Source organism: Salvelinus fontinalis, chromosome 25 (genome assembly GCF_029448725.1).
Source record: "Salvelinus fontinalis isolate EN_2023a chromosome 25, ASM2944872v1, whole genome shotgun sequence".
Taxonomy (NCBI): Eukaryota; Metazoa; Chordata; class Actinopteri; order Salmoniformes; family Salmonidae; genus Salvelinus; species Salvelinus fontinalis.
Genome location: NC_074689.1, coordinates 4,189,800 through 4,208,687, shown reverse-complemented (window position 1 = coordinate 4,208,687; position 18,888 = coordinate 4,189,800). Strand labels below are relative to the sequence as shown.

Below are 18,888 nucleotides of genomic sequence, written 5' to 3'. Positions count from 1 at the left end.
CCAATGACTCCAATAGATCTAGAGAATCAGTGCTGTGTGCGAGTCAGGACTCCTTTTTCTGTCAAATGTACTGTGACAAACATGATTGTGAAACTACACGTTATAATAAATGTTGATTTGAATGTTGATTCATATTTGTATGATGATAACAGTAGAACAGGTTTGTCTACTTGGAGCCTGCTGCTAGTGGCTGTTTTCTTTTAGCTGTTAGTACATTGTTGTTGTTCTTGAGGCTGGCCAGTGAGGCAGCGTAGTCCACTAGTTTTCCAACACTCCACTTGGAACAGAAGAACATGGGCAGGCTGGAGTCTTTGCCCTCTTTGGGAAGGAAGACATTGAAATAGGTCCTCTCTGTCTGGAAAACAAATTAATAAGATGTAGACTTATATTTAAAATATAATAAAAATCAAAACCCCCCAAAAGACCCTGATTATTTAAACTAGGGGAGTTCATGTCTCCCCCCCTCATTCTGAAATAAATTTTTTGTCCCCCCTAGTTTTATCATTGGAAATTGATGCAAAACGAGGCTACGCTGTGCTTTAGGACCATGTGGACGCCTCCAAGCGGTCGGGTAGGCTGTTTGGAGTGTTTAACCAACTGAGGGGAAAAAAATAATGATAGCTATGTCCCCCCCACTTCGAATAACAAAGTTGCACCCCTGCTTTATACTGTATATAATGTATATTTAACACAATTGTCTGGAAAGCCTCAGTGTAGAATGGCATACAGTAATAGTAGCTGCTGTTGTTAACAGCAAAGGAAAAAACAGCATGAGGCATTATCTTGTTGGGTCATTACATTTTATTTCACAACACCAATTTATGAACAACTCCATCACAGTTCATGTCTACACCCTCAAACATACTTGATGTTCCCCAAATGGCACCCTATTACTATATAGTTCACAACTTTTGAACAGAGACCTTTTTGCACTGGTCAAGGTCCAGCTAATCAGAATGAGTTTTTCTCTACAAAAGGTCTTTATTACAGACAGAAATACTCCTCAGTTTCATCAGCTTCCTGGTTGGTGGGTCTCACACGATCCCGCAGGTGAAGAAGCTGGACGTGGAGGTTCTGGAATGGCGTGGTTACACGTAGTTTGCGTATGTGAGTCCGGTTGGAAGTACTGACAAATTCTCTAAAACGACATTGGAGGTGGCTTATGGTAGACAAAGGAACATTCAATTCTCTGACCACAGCTCTGGTGGACATTCTTGCAGTCAGACTGAAAAGAAAGCTCTGCTGTTGGGAAAGCTTTATGTAGTGCCTAACTGTTTAAAGAATACATTCATTGCCTTATAACGGTGACAAACGGTACTCACAATGTTGTATTGTGTTGTGTAATGGCTTTGTTGCCATGCATCAAAACTTTGTAAAAGGTTTTACCCCACCACGATGTAAATTTCCCTGGTAAATGCGTGATCCAGTGGCCTAATGGATAAGGCATCAGCCTCCGGAGCTGGGGATTGTGGGTTCAAGTCCCACCTGGGTTATTGAAAGCAGCTGTGCATTAGATCAAAGAACAGATGGTAATTGGTTCTTTCTAAGATCTGCTTTTATGAATTTGTTAGCTTTAATTACTAAATTCCCAATTCCCTGATGCAAAGAGTGAATTCCAAATGAATGAGGCATTAGTCAATAGTAGGAGAAAAAAAAGTGACAAGATATGTGACAATTGTTACCCCTCTTCCAGATCATGACTAGACTGCAGCCCTGTACTTCACAAAAACAGTCTTCTATTTATTGTCTAAGCAAATTTAGAGCACGTCAAACTGTTGTAAATCAAAGCTTTATTAGTCATAAATAAATAAAAACATCTTCATAATATTCCAATGACTCCAATAGATCTAGAGAATCAGTGCTGTGTGCGAGTCAGGACTCCTTTTTCTGTCAAATGTACTGTGACAAACATGATTGTGAAACTACACGTTATAATAAATGTTGATTTGAATGTTGATTCATATTTGTATGATGATAACAGTAGAACAGGTTTGTCTACTTGGAGCCTGCTGCTAGTGGCTGTTTTCTTTTAGCTGTTAGTACATTGTTGTTGTTCTTGAGGCTGGCCAGTGAGGCAGCGTAGTCCACTAGTTTTCCAACACTCCACTTGGAACAGAAGAACATGGGCAGGCTGGAGTCTTTGCCCTCTTTGGGAAGGAAGACATTGAAATAGGTCCTCTCTGTCTGGAAAACAAAATTAATAAGATGTAGACTTGTATATCAAATATAATCAAATGCAAACCCCCCAAAAAGACACTGATTATTTAAACCAGGGGAGTTCATGTCTCCCCCCTTCATTCTGAAATTACATTTTTGTCCCCCCTAGTTTTATTATTGGAATGAATGTGATACAAAACGAGGCTACGGTGTGCTTTAGGACCATGCGGATGCCTCCAAGAGGTCGGGTAGGCTGTTTGGAGTGTTTATCCAACTGGGGAAAAAATGGAAAAATAATAGTTTTGTCCCCCCCACTTCGAAAAACAAAGTTGCACCCCTGCTTTATACTGTACAGTCATGGCCAAACGTTTTGAGAATGACACAAATATAAATTTTCACAAAGTTTGCTGCTTTAGTGTCTTTAGATATTTTTGTCAGATGTTACTATGGAATACTGAAGTATAAATACAAGCATTTCATAAGTGTCAAAGGCTTTTATTGACAATTACATGAAGTTGATGCAAAGAGTCAATATTTGCAGTGTTGACCCTTCTTTTACAAGACCTCTGCAATCCGCCCTGACATGCTGTCAATTAACTTCTGGGCCACATCCTGAATGATGGCAGCCCATTCTTGCATAATCAATGCTTGGAGATTGTCAGAATTTGTGGGGTTTTGTTTGTCCACCCGCCCCTTGAGGATTGACCACAAGTTCTCAATGAGATTAAGGTCTGGGGAGTTTCCTGGCCATGGACCATCAATGTTTTGTTCTCCGAGCCACTTACTCATCACTTTTGCCCTATGACAAGGTGCTCCATCATGCTGGAAAAGGCATTGTTCGTCACCAAACTGTTCCTGGATGGTTGGGAGAAGTTGCTCTCGGAGCATGTGTTGGTACCATTCTTTATTCATGGCTGTGTTCTTTGGCAAAATTGTGAGTGAGCCCACTCCCTTGGCTGAGAACCAACCCCACACATGAATGGTCTCAGGATGCTCTACTGTTGGCATGACACAGGACTGATGGTAGCGCTCACCTTGTCTTCTCCGGACAAGCTTTTTGCCGGATGCCCCAAACAATCGGAAAGGGGATTCATCAGAGAAAATGACTTTACCCCAGTCCTCAGCAGTCCAGTCCCTGTACCTTTTGCAGAATATCAGTCTGTCCCTGATGTTTTTCCTGGATAGAAGTGGCTTCTTTGCTGCCCTTCTTGACACCAGGCCATCCTCCAAAGTCTTTGCCTCACTGTGCGTGCAGATGCACTCACACCTGCCTGCTGCCATTCCTGAGCAAGCTCTGTATTGGTGCTGCCCCGATCCCGGAGCTGAATCAACTTTAGGAGACGTCCTGGCACTTGCTGGACTTTCTTGGGCGCCCTGAAGCCTTCTTCACAACAATTGAATCGCTCTCCTTGAAGTTCTTGATGATCCAATAAATGGTTGATTTAGGTGCAATCTTACTGGTAGCAATATCCTTGCCTGTGAAGCCCTTTTTGTGCAAAGCAATGATGACGGCACGTGTTTCCTTGCAGGCAACCATAGTTGACAGAGGATGAACAATGATTCCAAGCGCAACCCTCCTTTTGAAGCTTCCAGTCTGTTATTCGAACTCAATCAGCATGACAGAGTGATCTCCAGCCTTGTCCTCATCAACAGACACACCTGTGTTAATGAGAGAATCACTGACATGATGTCAGCTGTTCCTTCTGTGGTAGGGCTGAAATGCAGTGGAAATGTTTTTTGGGGAATTCAGTTAATTTGCATGGCAAAGAGGGACTTTGCAATTAATTGCAATTCATGTGATCACTCTTCATAACATTCTGTAGTATATGCAAATTGCCATCATACAAACTGAGGCAGCAGACTTTGTGAAAATTTATATTTGTGTCATTCTCAAAACTTTTGGCCACAACTGTATATAATGTATTTTCAACACTGGTCAAGGTCCAGCCAATCAGAATTAGTTTTTCCCTACAAAAGGTCTTTATTACAGACAGAAATACTCCTCAGTTTCATCAGCTGCCCGGTTGGTGTGTCTCACACGATCCTGCAGGTGAAGAAGCTGGATGTGGATGTCCTGGGATGGCGTGGTTACAGGTAGTCTGCATATGTGAGGCCGGTTGGAAGTACTGCCGAATTCTCTAAAACGACATTGGAGGTGGCTTATGGTAGAGAAAGGAACATTCAATTCTCTGACCACAGCTCTGGTGGACATTCTTGCAGTCAGACTGAAAAGAAAGCTCTGCTGTTGGGAAAGCTTTATGTAGTGCCTAACTGTTTAAAGAATACATTCATTGCCTTTTAACGGTGACAAACGGTACTCACAATGTTGTATTGTGTTGTGTAATTGCTTTGTTGGCATGCATCAAAACTTTGTAAAAGTTTTTACCCCACCACGATGTAATTTTCACAGGTAAATACGTGATCCAGTGGCCTAATGGATATGGCATCAGCCTCCGGAGCTGGGGATTGTGGGTTCAAGTCCCACCTGGGTCTATTGAAAGCAGCTGTGCATTAGATCAAAGAACAGATGGGAGTTAGTACTTTCTAAGATCTTCTTGCATGAATTTGTTAGCTTTAATTACTAAATTCCCAATTCCCTGATGCAAAGAGTGAATTCCAAATGAATGAGGCATTAGTCAATAGTAGGAGAAAAAAAAAGTGACAATTGTTACCCCTCTTCCAGATCATGACTAGACTGCAGCCCTGTACTTCACAAAAACACTCTTCTATTTATTGTCTAAGCAAATTTAGACCACGTCAAACTGTTGTAAATCAAAGCTTAATTAGTCATAAATAAATAAAAACATTTTCATAATATTCCAATGACTCCAATAGATCTAGAGAATCAGTGCTGTGTGCGAGTCAGGACTCCTTTTTCTGTCAAATGTACTGTGACAAACATGATTGTGAAACTACACGTTATAATAAATGTTGATTTGAATGTTGATTCATATTTGTATGATGATAACAGTAGAACAGGTTTGTCTACTTGGAGCCTGCTGCTAGTGGCTGTTTTCTTTTAGCTGTTAGTACATTGTTGTTGTTCTTGAGGCTGGCCAGTGAGGCAGCGTAGTCCACTAGTTTTCCAACACTCCACTTGGAACAGAAGAACATGGGCAGGCTGGAGTCTTTGCCCTCTTTGGGAAGGAAGACATTGAAATAGGTCCTCTCTGTCTGGAAAACAAATTAATAAGATGTAGACTTATATTTAAAATATAATAAAAATCAAACCCCCCCCAAAAGACCCTGATTCTTTAAACTAGGGGAGTTCATGTCTCCCCCCTCATTCTGAAATTAAAATTTTGTCCGCCCTAGATTTATCATTGGAAATTGATGCAAAACGAGGCTACGCTGTGCTTTAGGACCATGTGGACGCCTCCAAGCGGTCGGGTAGGCTGTTTGGAGTGTTTAACCAACTGAGGGGAAAAAAATAATGATAGCTATGTCCCCCCCACTTCGAATAACAAAGTTGCACCCCTGCTTTATACTGTATATAATGTATATTTAACACAATTGTCTGGAAAGCCTCAGTTTAGAATGGCATACAGTAATAGTAGCTGCTGTTGTTAACAGCAAAAGGAAAAACAGCATGAGGCATTATCTTGTTGGGTCATTACATTATATATCACAACCCCAAATGCAAAACCCCCAAAAAGACACTGATTCTTTAAGGGGCAACAACCCAGCAGCAGGACCGCTACCTCCGCCTTTGTGCAAGGAGGTGCACTGCCAGCGCCCTGCAAAATGACCTCCAGCAGGCTACAAATGTGCATGTGTCTGCTCAAACGGTCAGAAACAGACTCCACGAGGGTGGAATGAGGGCCCGACGTCCACAGTTGGGGGTTGTGCTTACAGCCCAACACCGTGCAGGACGTTTGGCATTTGCCAGAGAACACCAAGATTGGCAAATTCGCCACTGGCGCCCTGTGCTCTTCACAGATGAAAGCAGGTTCACACTGAGCACATGTGACAGAGTCTGGAGACGCCGTGGAGAACGTTCTGCTGCCTGCAACATCCTCCAGCATGACCGGTTTGGCGATGGGTCAGTCATGGTGTGGGGTGGCATTTCTTTGTGGGGCCGCACAGCCCACCATGTGCTCGCCAGAGGTAGCCTGACTGCCATTAGGTACCGAGATGAGATCCTCAGACCCCTTGTGAGACCATATGCTGACACATGCACATTTGTGGCCTACTGGAGGTCATTTTGCAGGGCGCTGGCAGTGCACCTCCTTGCACTAAGGCGGAGGTACCGGTCCTGCTGCTGGGTTGTTGCCCTCCTACGGCCTCCTCCACGTCTCCTGATGTACTGGCCTGTCTCCTGGTAGCGCCTCCATGCTCTGGACACTACGCTGACAGACACAGCAAACCTTTTTGCCACAGTTCGCATTAATGTGCCATCCTGGATGAACTGCACTACCTGAGCCACTTGTGTGGGTTGTAGACTCCGTCTCATGCTACCACTAGAGTGAGAGCACCGCCAGCATTCAAAAGTGACCAAAACATCAGCCAGGAAGCATAGGAACTGAGAAGTGGTCTGTGGTCACCACCTGCAGAATCACTCCTGTTTTGGGGGGTGTCTTGCTAATTGCCTATAATTTCCACCTTTTGTCTATTCCATTTGCACAACAGCGTGTGAAATTTATTGTCAATCAGTGTTGCTTCCTAAGTGGACAGTTTGATTTCACAGAAGTGTGATTGACTTGGAGTTACATTGTGTTGTTTAAGTGTTCCCTTTATTTTTTTGAGCAGTGTATTTCTCAGCTAACGTTAACTGTAGCGCAATAAATCCGATTCTGCACATGTCAGAAAAATATCCGAGTAACTAGCTAGTTTAGCTAGCTAATCATTCAGAACCGCACATCTGAGAGAACAGGACATAAGATATTTGTTTACTTGAACAGCTAGAAATCGCTAGAACATGGATGAGCACGGACGAACAGCGTTTGTATGAATCAATGTACTCAACAGTACTATATTGTTACACCTCAAAAGAGTTAGAACCAGGTGTTGGAACCAAAATTATTTTACAATCGTTTTGAAAAGAACCATTACCAAGCGGACATTGGAATTAGTTTCTGAGTGACATTGAGGACAAAGCAATGTTCCCCCAACTCGCGGGCCGAATTTGGCACATGGGTGGTTTTATTTGGCCCCCAAAGTTTTTTTTAGGCAATTTTAAATATTATTTTTTATTGTTGCAGATAAAAGACTGGAAAAACACCAGGAAATCAGCTCCAAGTGATTTTTATTTAAGAATCTATTAATGTATTACCATACATAATAGACACCTGATCGTACACAAATGTAATCATTCAAATTATTATTTTATTCCAACATATTTGTTCTGCAGTCTACAAATTATTTGCAATTACATTCCGGCCCCCCGAACCATCCCCTCAAGAAAAGATTGGCACGCGGCTGAATCTAGTTGATGATCCCTGGGATAAATGAATGGATGACTCCCCTTTTCTCTGTATGTTTTTGTTCTCTTCACCAGGATAGTGAGACGGGGGGCGGGGGGCGGGGGGAGTCCAGGCATCAAAAGAAAAGTACTATCCGGTGAAACACTTCAGTTTTAGCTGTGCTATGGTTTTTGGTTTGTTAACTTCGTCCATTTATTTTTCTAAACTGTGCTCGCATTCAATACATGGTGCATTTCTTTATATTTTTTTCTAGGGGGGGTTAGGCATGCTCGACATGGCCTTCCAGGATGCAATCAAAGGCACTAGATCTAAGTAAGAGGACTCTTAGTCCTTACACAATGCCAGTATTTGCCCAGAGACTGCTACGGTTTTGGTCAATGATGTCCTCCATTTCTATAAGATGACGACGTACTTGGTTTTGGAGGCTTTTAGTCTTGCGGCATGCCTACTTTGCATTTTTTATGATTTTGACAGCTTATTTTCCAGGAGCTGTATTCTCTTATTAAAGTAACATCTGTATGAGATTAACTTTGTGATATTTTTGTTTCAATGTGTGTGCAATGAATCACTGTGGGTGTATTATTATTATTATACAGCATGATGGTCTCCTCCTGCATGACACCTGTGCTACATGCTGCTTCCGTTGACACCTGAGCTTCCTGTATGCTCTTGAGGATGACTCCTTCTGTCACCCGAGCCTCCTCCTGTATGCTTGTGAGCAAGCATCGGGCCACCTCTGTCACCCGACAGACCCACCTCCTGCAGACCACCTGAACTAAATTCAGCATCTGCTGCTTCCTCTGCTGGAGCTGGGTCTACGCTCTCCTTCCCTCTCTTGTTCTCTCTGTCTTTCTCACCTAAAACTCCTACATCTGCTTCCCTGTCCTCGCCTTAAAAAATAGACAATTCAAGACTTTAAACCTGTTGATATAAAACAATAACGATGCATCTTTAATTGCTACGAACTTTGTGGTTGGCTTACTTATTTTTCTACTACGCCGTGCATCTGTTGCAGATTGAGGGGGTGGATTCATGCAATTTAATCTGGTAGGTACTGCCTCGGAGGACAGTGTCTTCCAGAAAAGTATCATGACTGAAATGTATTTTTATTGACAAAGATGGTCAATAATCAGAATAAAACACTCTTTAAAGTGCTCCTTGCACACAGCGCAACCCCCTTTCTTCAGGTCCTCAAAGGACTTCTGCAGACTGATGTCCCTACGCCTGATGTTTCTCAGCCACATCTTCATCCTGAGTAATTACAAAAGTGTGTAAGGTCTACGTCACACTCCTCCTCTTCAAACAAAACTGACACTCCTCTCTGTGAGACACCACCTTAACAACCATTGCCTGATTAGCAACACCCCCAATAACGGAGAACATTCTATAGAAAAAAGACCCACACTTTATCCTGTCCTATGGAACATTACACATAAAGACCCACACTTTATCCTGCCCTATGGAACATTAGAATAAAAACCCACACTTTATCCTATGAAATCAAATCAAATGTATTTATATAGCCCTTCTTACATCAGCTGATATCTCAAAGTGCTGTACAGAAACCCAGCCTAAAACCCCAAACAGCAAGCAATGCAGATGTAGAAGCACGGTGGCTAGGAAAAACTCCCTAGAAAGGCCAAAACCTAGGAAGAAACCTAGAGAGGAACCGGGCTATGAGGGGTGGCCAGCCTTCTGGCTGTGCTGGGTGGAGATTATAACAGAACATGTGTAACGGATGTGAAATGGCTAGCTAGTTAGCGGTGGTGCGCGCTAATAGCCTTTCAATCGGTGACGTCACTTACTCTGAGACCTTGAAGTAGTGATTCCCCTTTCTCTGCAAGGGCCGCGGCCTTTGTGGAGCGATGGGTAACGATGCTTCGTGGGTGTCAGTTGTTGATGTGTGCAGAAGGTCCCTGGTTCGCGCCCGGGTCGGGGCGAGGGTCGGACTAAAGTTAAACTGTTACATTGGTGCCGTGACCCGGATCACTGGTTGCTGCGGAAAAGGAGGAGGTCGAAGGGGGGTGAGTGTAACGGATGTGAAATGGCTAGCTAGTTAGCGGTGGTGCGCGCTAATAGCCTTCAATCGGTGACATCACTTGCTCCGAGACCTTGAAGTAGTGATTCCCCTTGCTCGGCCTTTGTGGAGCGATGGGAAACGATGCTTCGTGGGTGTCAGTTGTTGATGAGTGCAGAGGGTCGGGGCGTGGGGACGGACTAAAGTTAAACTGTTACACATGGCCAAGATGTTCAAATGTTCATAAATGACCAGCATGGTCAAATAATAATAATCACAGTAGTTGTCGAGGGTGCAACAAGTCAGCACCTCAGGAGTAAATGTCAGTTGGCTTTTCATAGCCGATCATTAAGAGTATCTCTACCACTCCTGCTCTCTCTAGAGATTTGAAAACAGCAGGTCTGGGACAGGTAGCACGTCGGGTGAACAGGTCAGGGTTCCATAGCCGCAGGCAGAACAGTTGAATCTGGAGCAGCAGCACGACCAGGTGGACTGGGGACAGCAAGGAGTCATCATGCCAGGTAGTCCTGAGGCATGGTCCTAGAGCTCAGGTCCTCCGAGAGAGAGAATTAGAGAGAGCAATACTTAAATTCACACAGGACACCGGATAAGACAGGAGAAGTACTCCAGATATAACAGACTGACCCTAGCCCCCGACACATAAACTACTGCAGCATAAATACTGGAGGCTGAGACAGGAGGGGGTCAGGAGATACTGTGGCCCCATCCGATGATACCCCCGGACAGGGACAAACAGGCAGGATATAACCCCACCCACATTGCCAAAGCACAGCCCCCACACCACTAGAGAGATATTTTCAACCACCAACTTACCATCCTGAGACAAGGCCGAGTATAGCCCACAAAGATCTCCGCCACGGCACAACCCAAGGGGGGGCGCCAATCCAGACAGGAAGATCACGTCAGTGACTCAACCCACTCAAGTGACACACCCCTCCTAGGGACGGCATGGAATAGCACCAGTAAGCCAGTGACTCAGCCCTTGTAATAGGGTTAGAGGCAGAGAATCCCAGTGGAGAGAGAAACATTTATCCTATGAAACATTTTCAGTGGCTGCCCTCGTGAACCTGATAGATGTCTTTTTTGGACCATTATCCTATTGACGGGATGCATGCACAATGTGATCAAATGCTCTACTTTCATAGTTTTGATATGTTCTATATTTTTCACCATGTTAACAGGCATTTAATAAATGTACAACCTTTTGAGTTTTGTCTATTTTCTGAAGATGCATATAATTATAGAAGACTATATTTTGTGGTATTCTTACTTAATCTGATCATAGGGCAACAGACCATAAGTAGTTGCCTATACAATGTTTTACAGGCATCTACCATCGTTTAAGAGGTACTTAAAGGTGTTCTACAACTCGATAAATTACTTTGCAATGACCCAGTGTCACAAATGGCTTCTATTGATTGTGCAGCATACCCTGGGATGGCCTTGGATGTAATATGGCAGGGCACATTGGTAAACTAATGTTAGCTAGCCATGCTGCCTCGTACTATTTGTGTTTAACCCAGCTATAGATTTGTTTCATTACTGGTAGCTAGCATGTTTTAGCTAACAGTAAACATTGCTTCGGTGATTGATTCGATGGGTAGTCATGGATACAGCACTCTACTGATTACACAACCAATAACGTGTGCCTCACGAATTACTCCAAATGCATCTTTATTATTTATGACATACCTTTCAGCGTCTGTTGGGAATTGGATTTTCCTCCCTTCCATTTTACAGTGAACATGGTATCTATTGACGACATGTGTTTCTTATCGTGAAAAAAAGTTGATTCACAGGAGTACTAGTATTGAGGAAAACTTGCAAAGAAATCGATTTCTAGCTATTTAAGCCAAGTACGTTTTTTTTGGTGAATTAGCTAGCCAGCTTGATATCTACTTGGGACACGCTAGCTACCGCCAAGAAGAAGAGACCATTTGTGCCTTACTATATGATGTTCATTAGGAAAACGCTCACTATCTAGTGCACTCGTCCTAAACAAAGTCATCTCTATAAACAATTAGGTAAGTCAAGTCTACCAAACTTAGTGCATTATGTTTGTTATAGATTCCAGTTTTGGAAACAGAAAACTGCATGGAGATCAAATGTGTCATTGATGAGAACATTTGCAGAATGTCAGCCAAATTCCATCTAGCTCAATCTTCTCCCACTGCCGGCAAACGGGCATTCTCTCACTACCATATTTGATAGTGAGAGGCAACGCCAACCGGATGTCTCACATTTATACATCCGGTGAAATATCTGTCTCATCTAGCTGTGATTAAACTTTGGAATAACTAAACAGCAACATGGAATCGGAGAAAGAAGTGCAATCAACAGGTGGGTCTTCTAAAAGACAAACGGTGTCTCAAGTAAATCGATACAACTCATCGAACAAAACGTATTAAGATAAGGTTATCGATAGTTCACTGAAGGTTAACAGTAACAACATCGCTAACGTAAGCTAAATAACGTTAGCTACAGTACCTATCTAGTTTGGTTAGCTATGCAGTTTAGCTAACTCTGAGCCGAACGTGACACGTTTCACTTGCCAGTTTCACTTAACTAGCTAGTTTACTGCTTCAGACCGGGTCACTATGAGTCAAATGTTAGAATAACTCGGCTGATACAGAGCAAGATCCGGTTTCAACCATAGCCACACAGGAGATGAGCTGGCTAAATTTGAATGTTGACACGAACGAAGTGTAACTAACAACTCATTGATCAGTAACTAACAACTCATTGATCTCGATGCAGAAAGGCAGGCTATGACTCGTTTATACGCTGGCTTTATTTTTTAAAAATTCTACAAGGGATTTGAACTTGATTAAAAATTATTATGCACCACCAACTAAATATTCTGTAGCTAAACTGCGTGGTTCACTTACGGTGTAGTTGTAAAGTGACCTTAATTGGCATGTCAGTGTAACTAGTCTATCTATTTAGGTAGCAACGAACATAGTTGCCAATATTGTCTATACAGAGGAAGAGCTTTGATATGTAATTACTGATAAACATACTAAAGTGGAGGTATGGATTGTTGCTTCAAGCTTCATTTTTCACCACGTAATTGCAGAAACGGGGACTAAAACAGTATTAACTAAAAAGTCCTTGCTAATGAGTTGTGATGTTTGTACTCCCAGGAGAAGATGCCCCTGACCCAGAGGAGGAAGAGAAGAGGCTGGCGGCAGCAGCCCGGGAAGCCAACCATCTAACTGAGTTGAGGCTGGTGCTGTTGGGCTGGAGGTGGCCTGGGAAGAGCCTGACAGGCAACACCATACTGGGCCATGAGGAGTTCCGCCTGGAGCGGGCGGCTGAATTCTGCGTCAAGCGTCAGACTGAGATGGAGGGGCGCCAGGTGACGGTAATAGACACGCCGGGCTGGTTCTCGAACCAGTCCACGCCACCAGTCTACCAGCAGGAGATGGTGCGGGGCGCCTCCATGTGCGGGCCCCTGGGCCCCCACGCTTTCTTGCTGGTTATCCCTGTGGGCATGTTTACCGAGGTGGACCGGGCCCGCATCGAGGAGCACCTGGCTCTGTTCGGGGAGCGCGTGTGGAGGCATACCATCGTGGTGTTCACCTGGGCAGATGTGCTGAGGAACATGTCCATCGAGAGGCACATCAAGCGAGAGGGGAAGGATCTGCAGTGGGTGCTGGAAAAGTGCAAGATGCGGTACTTTGTCATCAGCAACTACATATTTGGGGAGCACCCCCAGCTGCGGCAGCTTATGGAGAAGATAGAGAAGGTGGTGGCGGAGGAGGGCATCTATAGCCCAGAGGAGGTGGAGGAGAAGAAACCTCTGGGCCAGAATCAGAACCAAACCCAGAACCGGGAGCTTGGGGCAAGGCCCAAAGTGAATTCTGCCGTAGGATTGGCCAAAATGGACATGGACCCGCCCCACAGTGAGTGACAGCTTTACTGACACAACTCAGATATCGTCTTGTAACAGCAGTATCATAGGCTGAACCTCACACGGGGTGAAATGTATAATCCTTGCTCTTCTCTGCAAAACTAGTACTTGCATTACTGTTGTATTATTCCACTTAGGGTAACTGTATTTGAATTACTCATGTGGTAGTTATGTACATTGTACCAAGTAGTGTGGAATTAGTCCCATGACTTGGGACTCATCCTCTCCCCTCGACCCCTCCTTACATTTCTTCCTTCATTTCCTTCCCTTTTTCTTTGCTAACTATCTCTACTCTTTTCTCATGTCTGCTGCGTGGGAATAGAGAAGAATCCATGATGATTGTCGAGGACAAGGCAATATTCCTCTAGAGTAATAAACACTTTTTATTGAACAAGTCTTTTAACACGATAGTTTCACATAGACGTGAAGACAAGGATAGTTATACCAATGATATTACTAGGGATGCACGATATATCGGTGAACATATCGGAATCGGCTGATATCAAGTTTAACGCCGATGTTAAAAACCGATGTCAAATTTACCGTGCATACCTATATAACGTTCAATTTCTGTGAACCCAACTTTTAATCTCCATTGTGTAGAATGGCCTCTTAAAATATGTAAAACTGCCTAGGTAAAGAATTGTGAAATTTCCATCACTACTTTTATTTCCCTCACACACTTAATTTTGATAATTTAATAATAGTAATAACGCCACGTCAAATTTTGCACTACACGTGCAACACAGCATTCCTAACCTAGCCCACACAATGTCTGCTCTGTGGATTGAGCAGTCAACAAGTCGAGCAGTCATTTGGAAGAGTAAGAAAATTTCAGCGAGACAACTCAAAGGCGAAATCCATTAAAGCCAAGATAATGAAATGAAAATTGAAAATTCTCCGTTCTCTGTCATGGGTGATGTTGGCTTTCGCCGACTGGTCGAGCACCGGTACACACTACCAAGTGCGCTATTTTTCAGATGTTGCCCTACCGGAGTTGCACAGTAATAGCGTCCCTGCTGTTAGCTTCACGACATGCATACTATGGAACGCCGTTTGGATTTTTGCATGTCAAAAAAGATACAGTAGCACTGTCAAAGCTGTACAAAAGTCTGCAAACACCGGCCACGAACGATGTGTTTATAATACCGCATTGGTAATAAAGCATCATTTGTTCGACCGCAACTTCTGGGGTAGCTAGCTGTAGCTTGGTACCTAGCTAGCACCAATACAACCAGCCTGAAAACAATAATGAGTAGAAACTGCAGTCATTTTCATTATTCTTAGCAATGGTTTAGGAACCCTTGTGAGTAAGTATTAGCTAGGTTGCCACTTTTTTTGTTCGCCTATTGAAATTGAACTTCAGTTCATGAAAATAAATAGCTAGCCAGCTACTTAACCCTATTGCCCAAAGCTAACGTTATAAGCAGCCAGCTAGCTTCATCTGGCTAGTGAGGCTCTACTGGACAGGGTTATGTGTTGTGAAGCTAGCCACAATAGTGGAATTTGCCATTTGCCTTCAAAATAAAACTGTCATTGACAGTGATGCAAATGAATACAAATAGTATAATTATGCCATACTTTTATTTTGAATGCTAACCGCAAAGTCCACTATTGTGGCTAATCCTTATTGTGGCTAGCTTCACATAGATGGGTCCGACCACCATTAATCAAATAAGAACTGTCTTATAAATTACGGTTATTTTAGATGATGAGACCTAGCTACAGTGGGGCAAAAAAGTATTTAGTCAGCCACCAATTGTGCAAGTTCTCCCACTTAAAAAGATGAGAGGCCTGTAATTTTCATCATAGGTACACTTCATCTATGACAGACAAAATGAGAAAAAAAAATCCAGATAATCACATTGTAGGATTTCTTATGATTTTTTTGCAAATTATGGTGGAAAATAAGTATTTGGTCAATAACAAAAGTTTATCTCAATACTTTGTTATATACCCTTTGTTGGCAATGATAGAGGTCAAACGTTTTCTGTAAGTCTTCACAAGGTTTTCACACACTGTTGCTGGTATTTTGGCCCATTGCTCCATGCAGATCTCCTCTAGAGCAGTGATGTTTTGGGGCTGTTGCTGGGCAACACGGACTTTCTACTCCCTCCAAAGATTTTCTATGGGGTTGAGATCTGGAGACTGGCTAGGCCACTCCCGGACCTTGAAATGCTTCTTACGAAGCCACTCCTTCGTTGCCCGGGTGGTGTGTTTGGGATCATTGTCATGCTGAAAGACCCAGCCACGTTTCATCTTCAATGCCCTTGCTGATGGAAGGAGGTTTTCACTCAAAATCTCACGATGCATGGCCCCATTCATTCTTTCCTTTACACGGATCAGTCGTCCTGGTCCCTTAGCAGAAAAACAGCCCCAAAGCATGATGTTTCCACCCCCATGCTTCACAGTAGGTATGGTGTTCTTTGGATGCAACTCAGCATTCTTTGTCCTCCAAACACGACGAGTTGAGTTTTTACCAAAAAGTTATATTTTGGTTTCATCTGACCATATGACATTCTCCCAATTTTCTTCTGGATCATCCAAATGCTCTCTAGCAAACTTCAGACGGGCCTGGACATGTACTGGCTTAAGCTGGGGGACACGTCTGGCACTGCAGGATTTGAGTACCTGGCGGCGTAGTGTGTTACTGATGGTAGGCTTTGTTACTTTGGTCCCAGCTCTCTGCAGGTCATTCACTAGGTCTCCCCGTGTGGTTCTGGGATTTTTGCTCACCGTTCTTGTGATCATTTTGACCCCACAGGGTGAGATCTTGCGTGGAGCCCCAGATCGAGGGAGATTATCAGTGGTCTTGTATGTCTTCCATTTCCTAATAATTGCTCTCACAGTTGATTTCTTCAAACCAAGCTGCTTACCTATTGCAGATTCAGTCTTCCCAGCCTGGTGCAGGTCTACAATTTTGTTTCTGGTGTCCTTTGACAGCTCTTTGGTCTTGGCTATAGTGGAGTTTGGAGTGTGACTGTTTGAGGTTGTGGACAGGTGTCTTTTATACTGATAACAAGTTCAAACAGGTGCCATTAATACAGGTAACGAGTGGAGGACAGAGGAGCCTCTTAAAGAAGAAGTTACAGGTCTGTGAGAGCCAGAAATCTTGCTTGTTTGTAGGTGACCAAATACTTATTTTCCACCATAATTTGCAAATAAATTCATAAAAAATTCTACAATGTGATTTTCTGGATTTTTTTTCTCATTTTGTCTGTCATAGTCGAAGTGTACCTATGATGAAAATTACAGGCCTCTCTCATCTTTTTAAGTGGGAGAACTTGCACAATTGGTGGCTGACTAAATACTTTTTTTGCCCCACTGTATATAGTTAGCTTGCTTGCTTATTTGACACGTCAAGTGGTGTTATTTGACATGTATCTTTTTTGACACGCAAAGACCTAAACAACGTTCCATAGAAATCCTGGTTGAGAATGAAACGACTGAACAAATGAACAGCGAAACAGCAAGTAAGTGAAAGAAATAGGTTTTGATTATGTTTTGCTGGTAATGGGGACATATGTAAATGCCTACAAAATAACTTTTTGGTCAGTGTGGTGTGTGTAACATTTATTTAACTAGGCAAGTTAATTAAGAACATATTCTTATTTAGAATGACGGCCCGGACGACGCTGGGTCAATTGTGCGCTGTACTAGAATGCTTAAAAGGCCGCTAAAATGTCAAATATCGCTATCGGGTTTTTTTGGCAAGGAAAATATCGGTATCCGCCAAAAATGTGATATCGGTGCATCACTAGATATTACATATACAGTACCAGTCTGAAGTTTGGACACACCTACTCATTCCAGGGGTTTTCTTTATTTTGACTATTTTCTACATTGTAGAATAATAGTGAAGACATCAAAACTGAAATAACAGATATGGAATCATGTAGTAACCAAAAAAAGTGTTAAGCAACTCAAAATAGACTTTATATTTTAGATTCTTCAAAGTAGCCATCCTTTGCATTGACAGCTTTGCACACTTTTGCTGGGCTGCAATTTTGGGCTGCAATTTCTGAGGGTGGTAACTCTAATGAACTTATCCTCCTTAAGCAGAGGTAACTCTGGTTCTTCCTTTCCTGTGACGGTCCTCATGAGAGCCAGTTTCATCACAGCGCTTGATGGTTTTTGTGACTGCGCTTGAAGAAACTTTCAAAGTTCTTGAAATTTTGACTGACCGTCATGTCTTAAAGTAATGATAGACTGTCGTTTCTCTTTGCTTATTTGAGCTGTTCTTGCCATATTATGGACTTGGTCTTTTACCAAATAGGGCTATCTTCTGTATACCACTCCTACCTTGTCACAACACATCTTATTGGCTCAAACGCATTAAGGAGGAAAAAATGAATATAATAGTAAAAATGAAGAAAAACCCTTGAATGTGTGTGTGTCCAAACTTTTGACTGGTACTGTACATCTGAAGTAATCCTTGTCTGTTATTATGTGTCCATTTTCAGATTCAGTGGATGGACTGACTGACTGACTGAAGGAGAGCTGGTGAGCCACCGCAGTTCTGATATGAGAGCTCTATGTCCATACGTTACCCCAACCTCAGGGCCTGTATTCTTTAAGCGTCTCAGTCGGAATGTTGATCTACGATCAGTTCCCCTTTGAGATCATAATGAATGAGATGGGGGGGGGGGGGGGGGGGGGGGGTCTTGATCCTAGATCAGTACTCCTACTCTGAGATGCTTTATGAATACAGGCCCAGATTCTTTTAAACCTTTAAGACTTAATCTCTCTCCCATTAATATACATAATAGTTATCTGTAACTGGATGTAGGCTAAAGTGATCAGGGGTCATGTTAATGCAGAATTCTGCGTTTTTCACACGGGAAAAAAAGATAAAACCCATAAATATCTTGCTGCATTTTGTAAACGCAGATCTAAAATGCTTCTTGTAATTGCTGCTCGGCATCAGGCTTCTTTTTTGCCTCAGTTGCAATTCTACACTCCAATGAGAATTCACGAACGGGCATTCTATCAGAAGACCGCGCTCTGACTGATGTGTAGCTACTTTTCTTCAGTACATTTATTGGTGTAGCCTACTTTTCTCTGGTAAAATGTAAGATTAACTTTAAGAAAATGATGTGGCTGCTCACCAAATAGTGTTTCACTTCTGTTGTCATCTGATGAAAATGAAGCTATTTTCTGATTAATGTGTTGCACTAATGTATTTTCTGTGAAGGAAAACTAGTTGCACGTCCCTGATCACTCTATTGAAGCGACAAAAAAACTCACTTTACTTTTAATATAAAGTGGTTTAAAACATTGATTTTGTGATGGTCTGCGTTTTGAAAATGTAGATTTCTGAACTCTAACGAGATCCCTGATGATGCTGTTCTTGCTTT

The 18,888-nt window shown here is 42.8% G+C and overlaps 1 protein-coding gene and 2 non-coding genes across 4 annotated transcripts; all 3 read left to right on the top strand.

Moving 5' to 3' along the window:
* Positions 1–1,420: 1,420 nt before the first annotated feature.
* trnar-ccg (transfer RNA arginine (anticodon CCG)) lies at positions 1,421–1,493 on the top strand. Its single transcript has one exon. It is a non-coding gene; the product is annotated as a tRNA-Arg (tRNA).
* A 3,084-nt stretch (positions 1,494–4,577) lies between these two features.
* On the top strand, positions 4,578–4,650 carry trnar-ccg (transfer RNA arginine (anticodon CCG)). The gene has a single exon. It is a non-coding gene; the product is annotated as a tRNA-Arg (tRNA).
* A 7,205-nt stretch (positions 4,651–11,855) lies between these two features.
* On the top strand, positions 11,856–18,179 carry LOC129822773 (GTPase IMAP family member 4-like). Of its 2 annotated transcripts, XM_055881173.1 has the most exons (4): positions 11,856–11,958; positions 12,762–13,523; positions 13,854–13,900; positions 17,995–18,179. In XM_055881173.1, the coding sequence occupies exons 1-3, from the start codon at positions 11,928–11,930 to the stop codon at positions 13,865–13,867; spliced, it is 807 nt and encodes a 268-aa protein (XP_055737148.1). In that variant the 5' UTR covers positions 11,856–11,927; the 3' UTR covers positions 13,868–13,900; positions 17,995–18,179. The 2 variants fall into 2 exon arrangements, with proteins under 2 accessions (XP_055737148.1, XP_055737147.1); XM_055881172.1 differs by lacking the exon at positions 13,854–13,900.
* Positions 18,180–18,888: the final 709 nt, after the last annotated feature.

Coding starts and splice junctions, on each gene's coding strand:
- LOC129822773 (XM_055881172.1), top strand. CDS start 11,928: ATGGAATCGGAGAAAGAAGTGCAATCAACAG. Junction 11,959..12,761: donor GAAAGAAGTGCAATCAACAG/GTGGGTCTTCTA, acceptor TTGTACTCCCAG/GAGAAGATGCCCCTGACCCA. Junction 13,524..17,994: donor GGACATGGACCCGCCCCACA/GTGAGTGACAGC, acceptor GTCCATTTTCAG/ATTCAGTGGATGGACTGACT.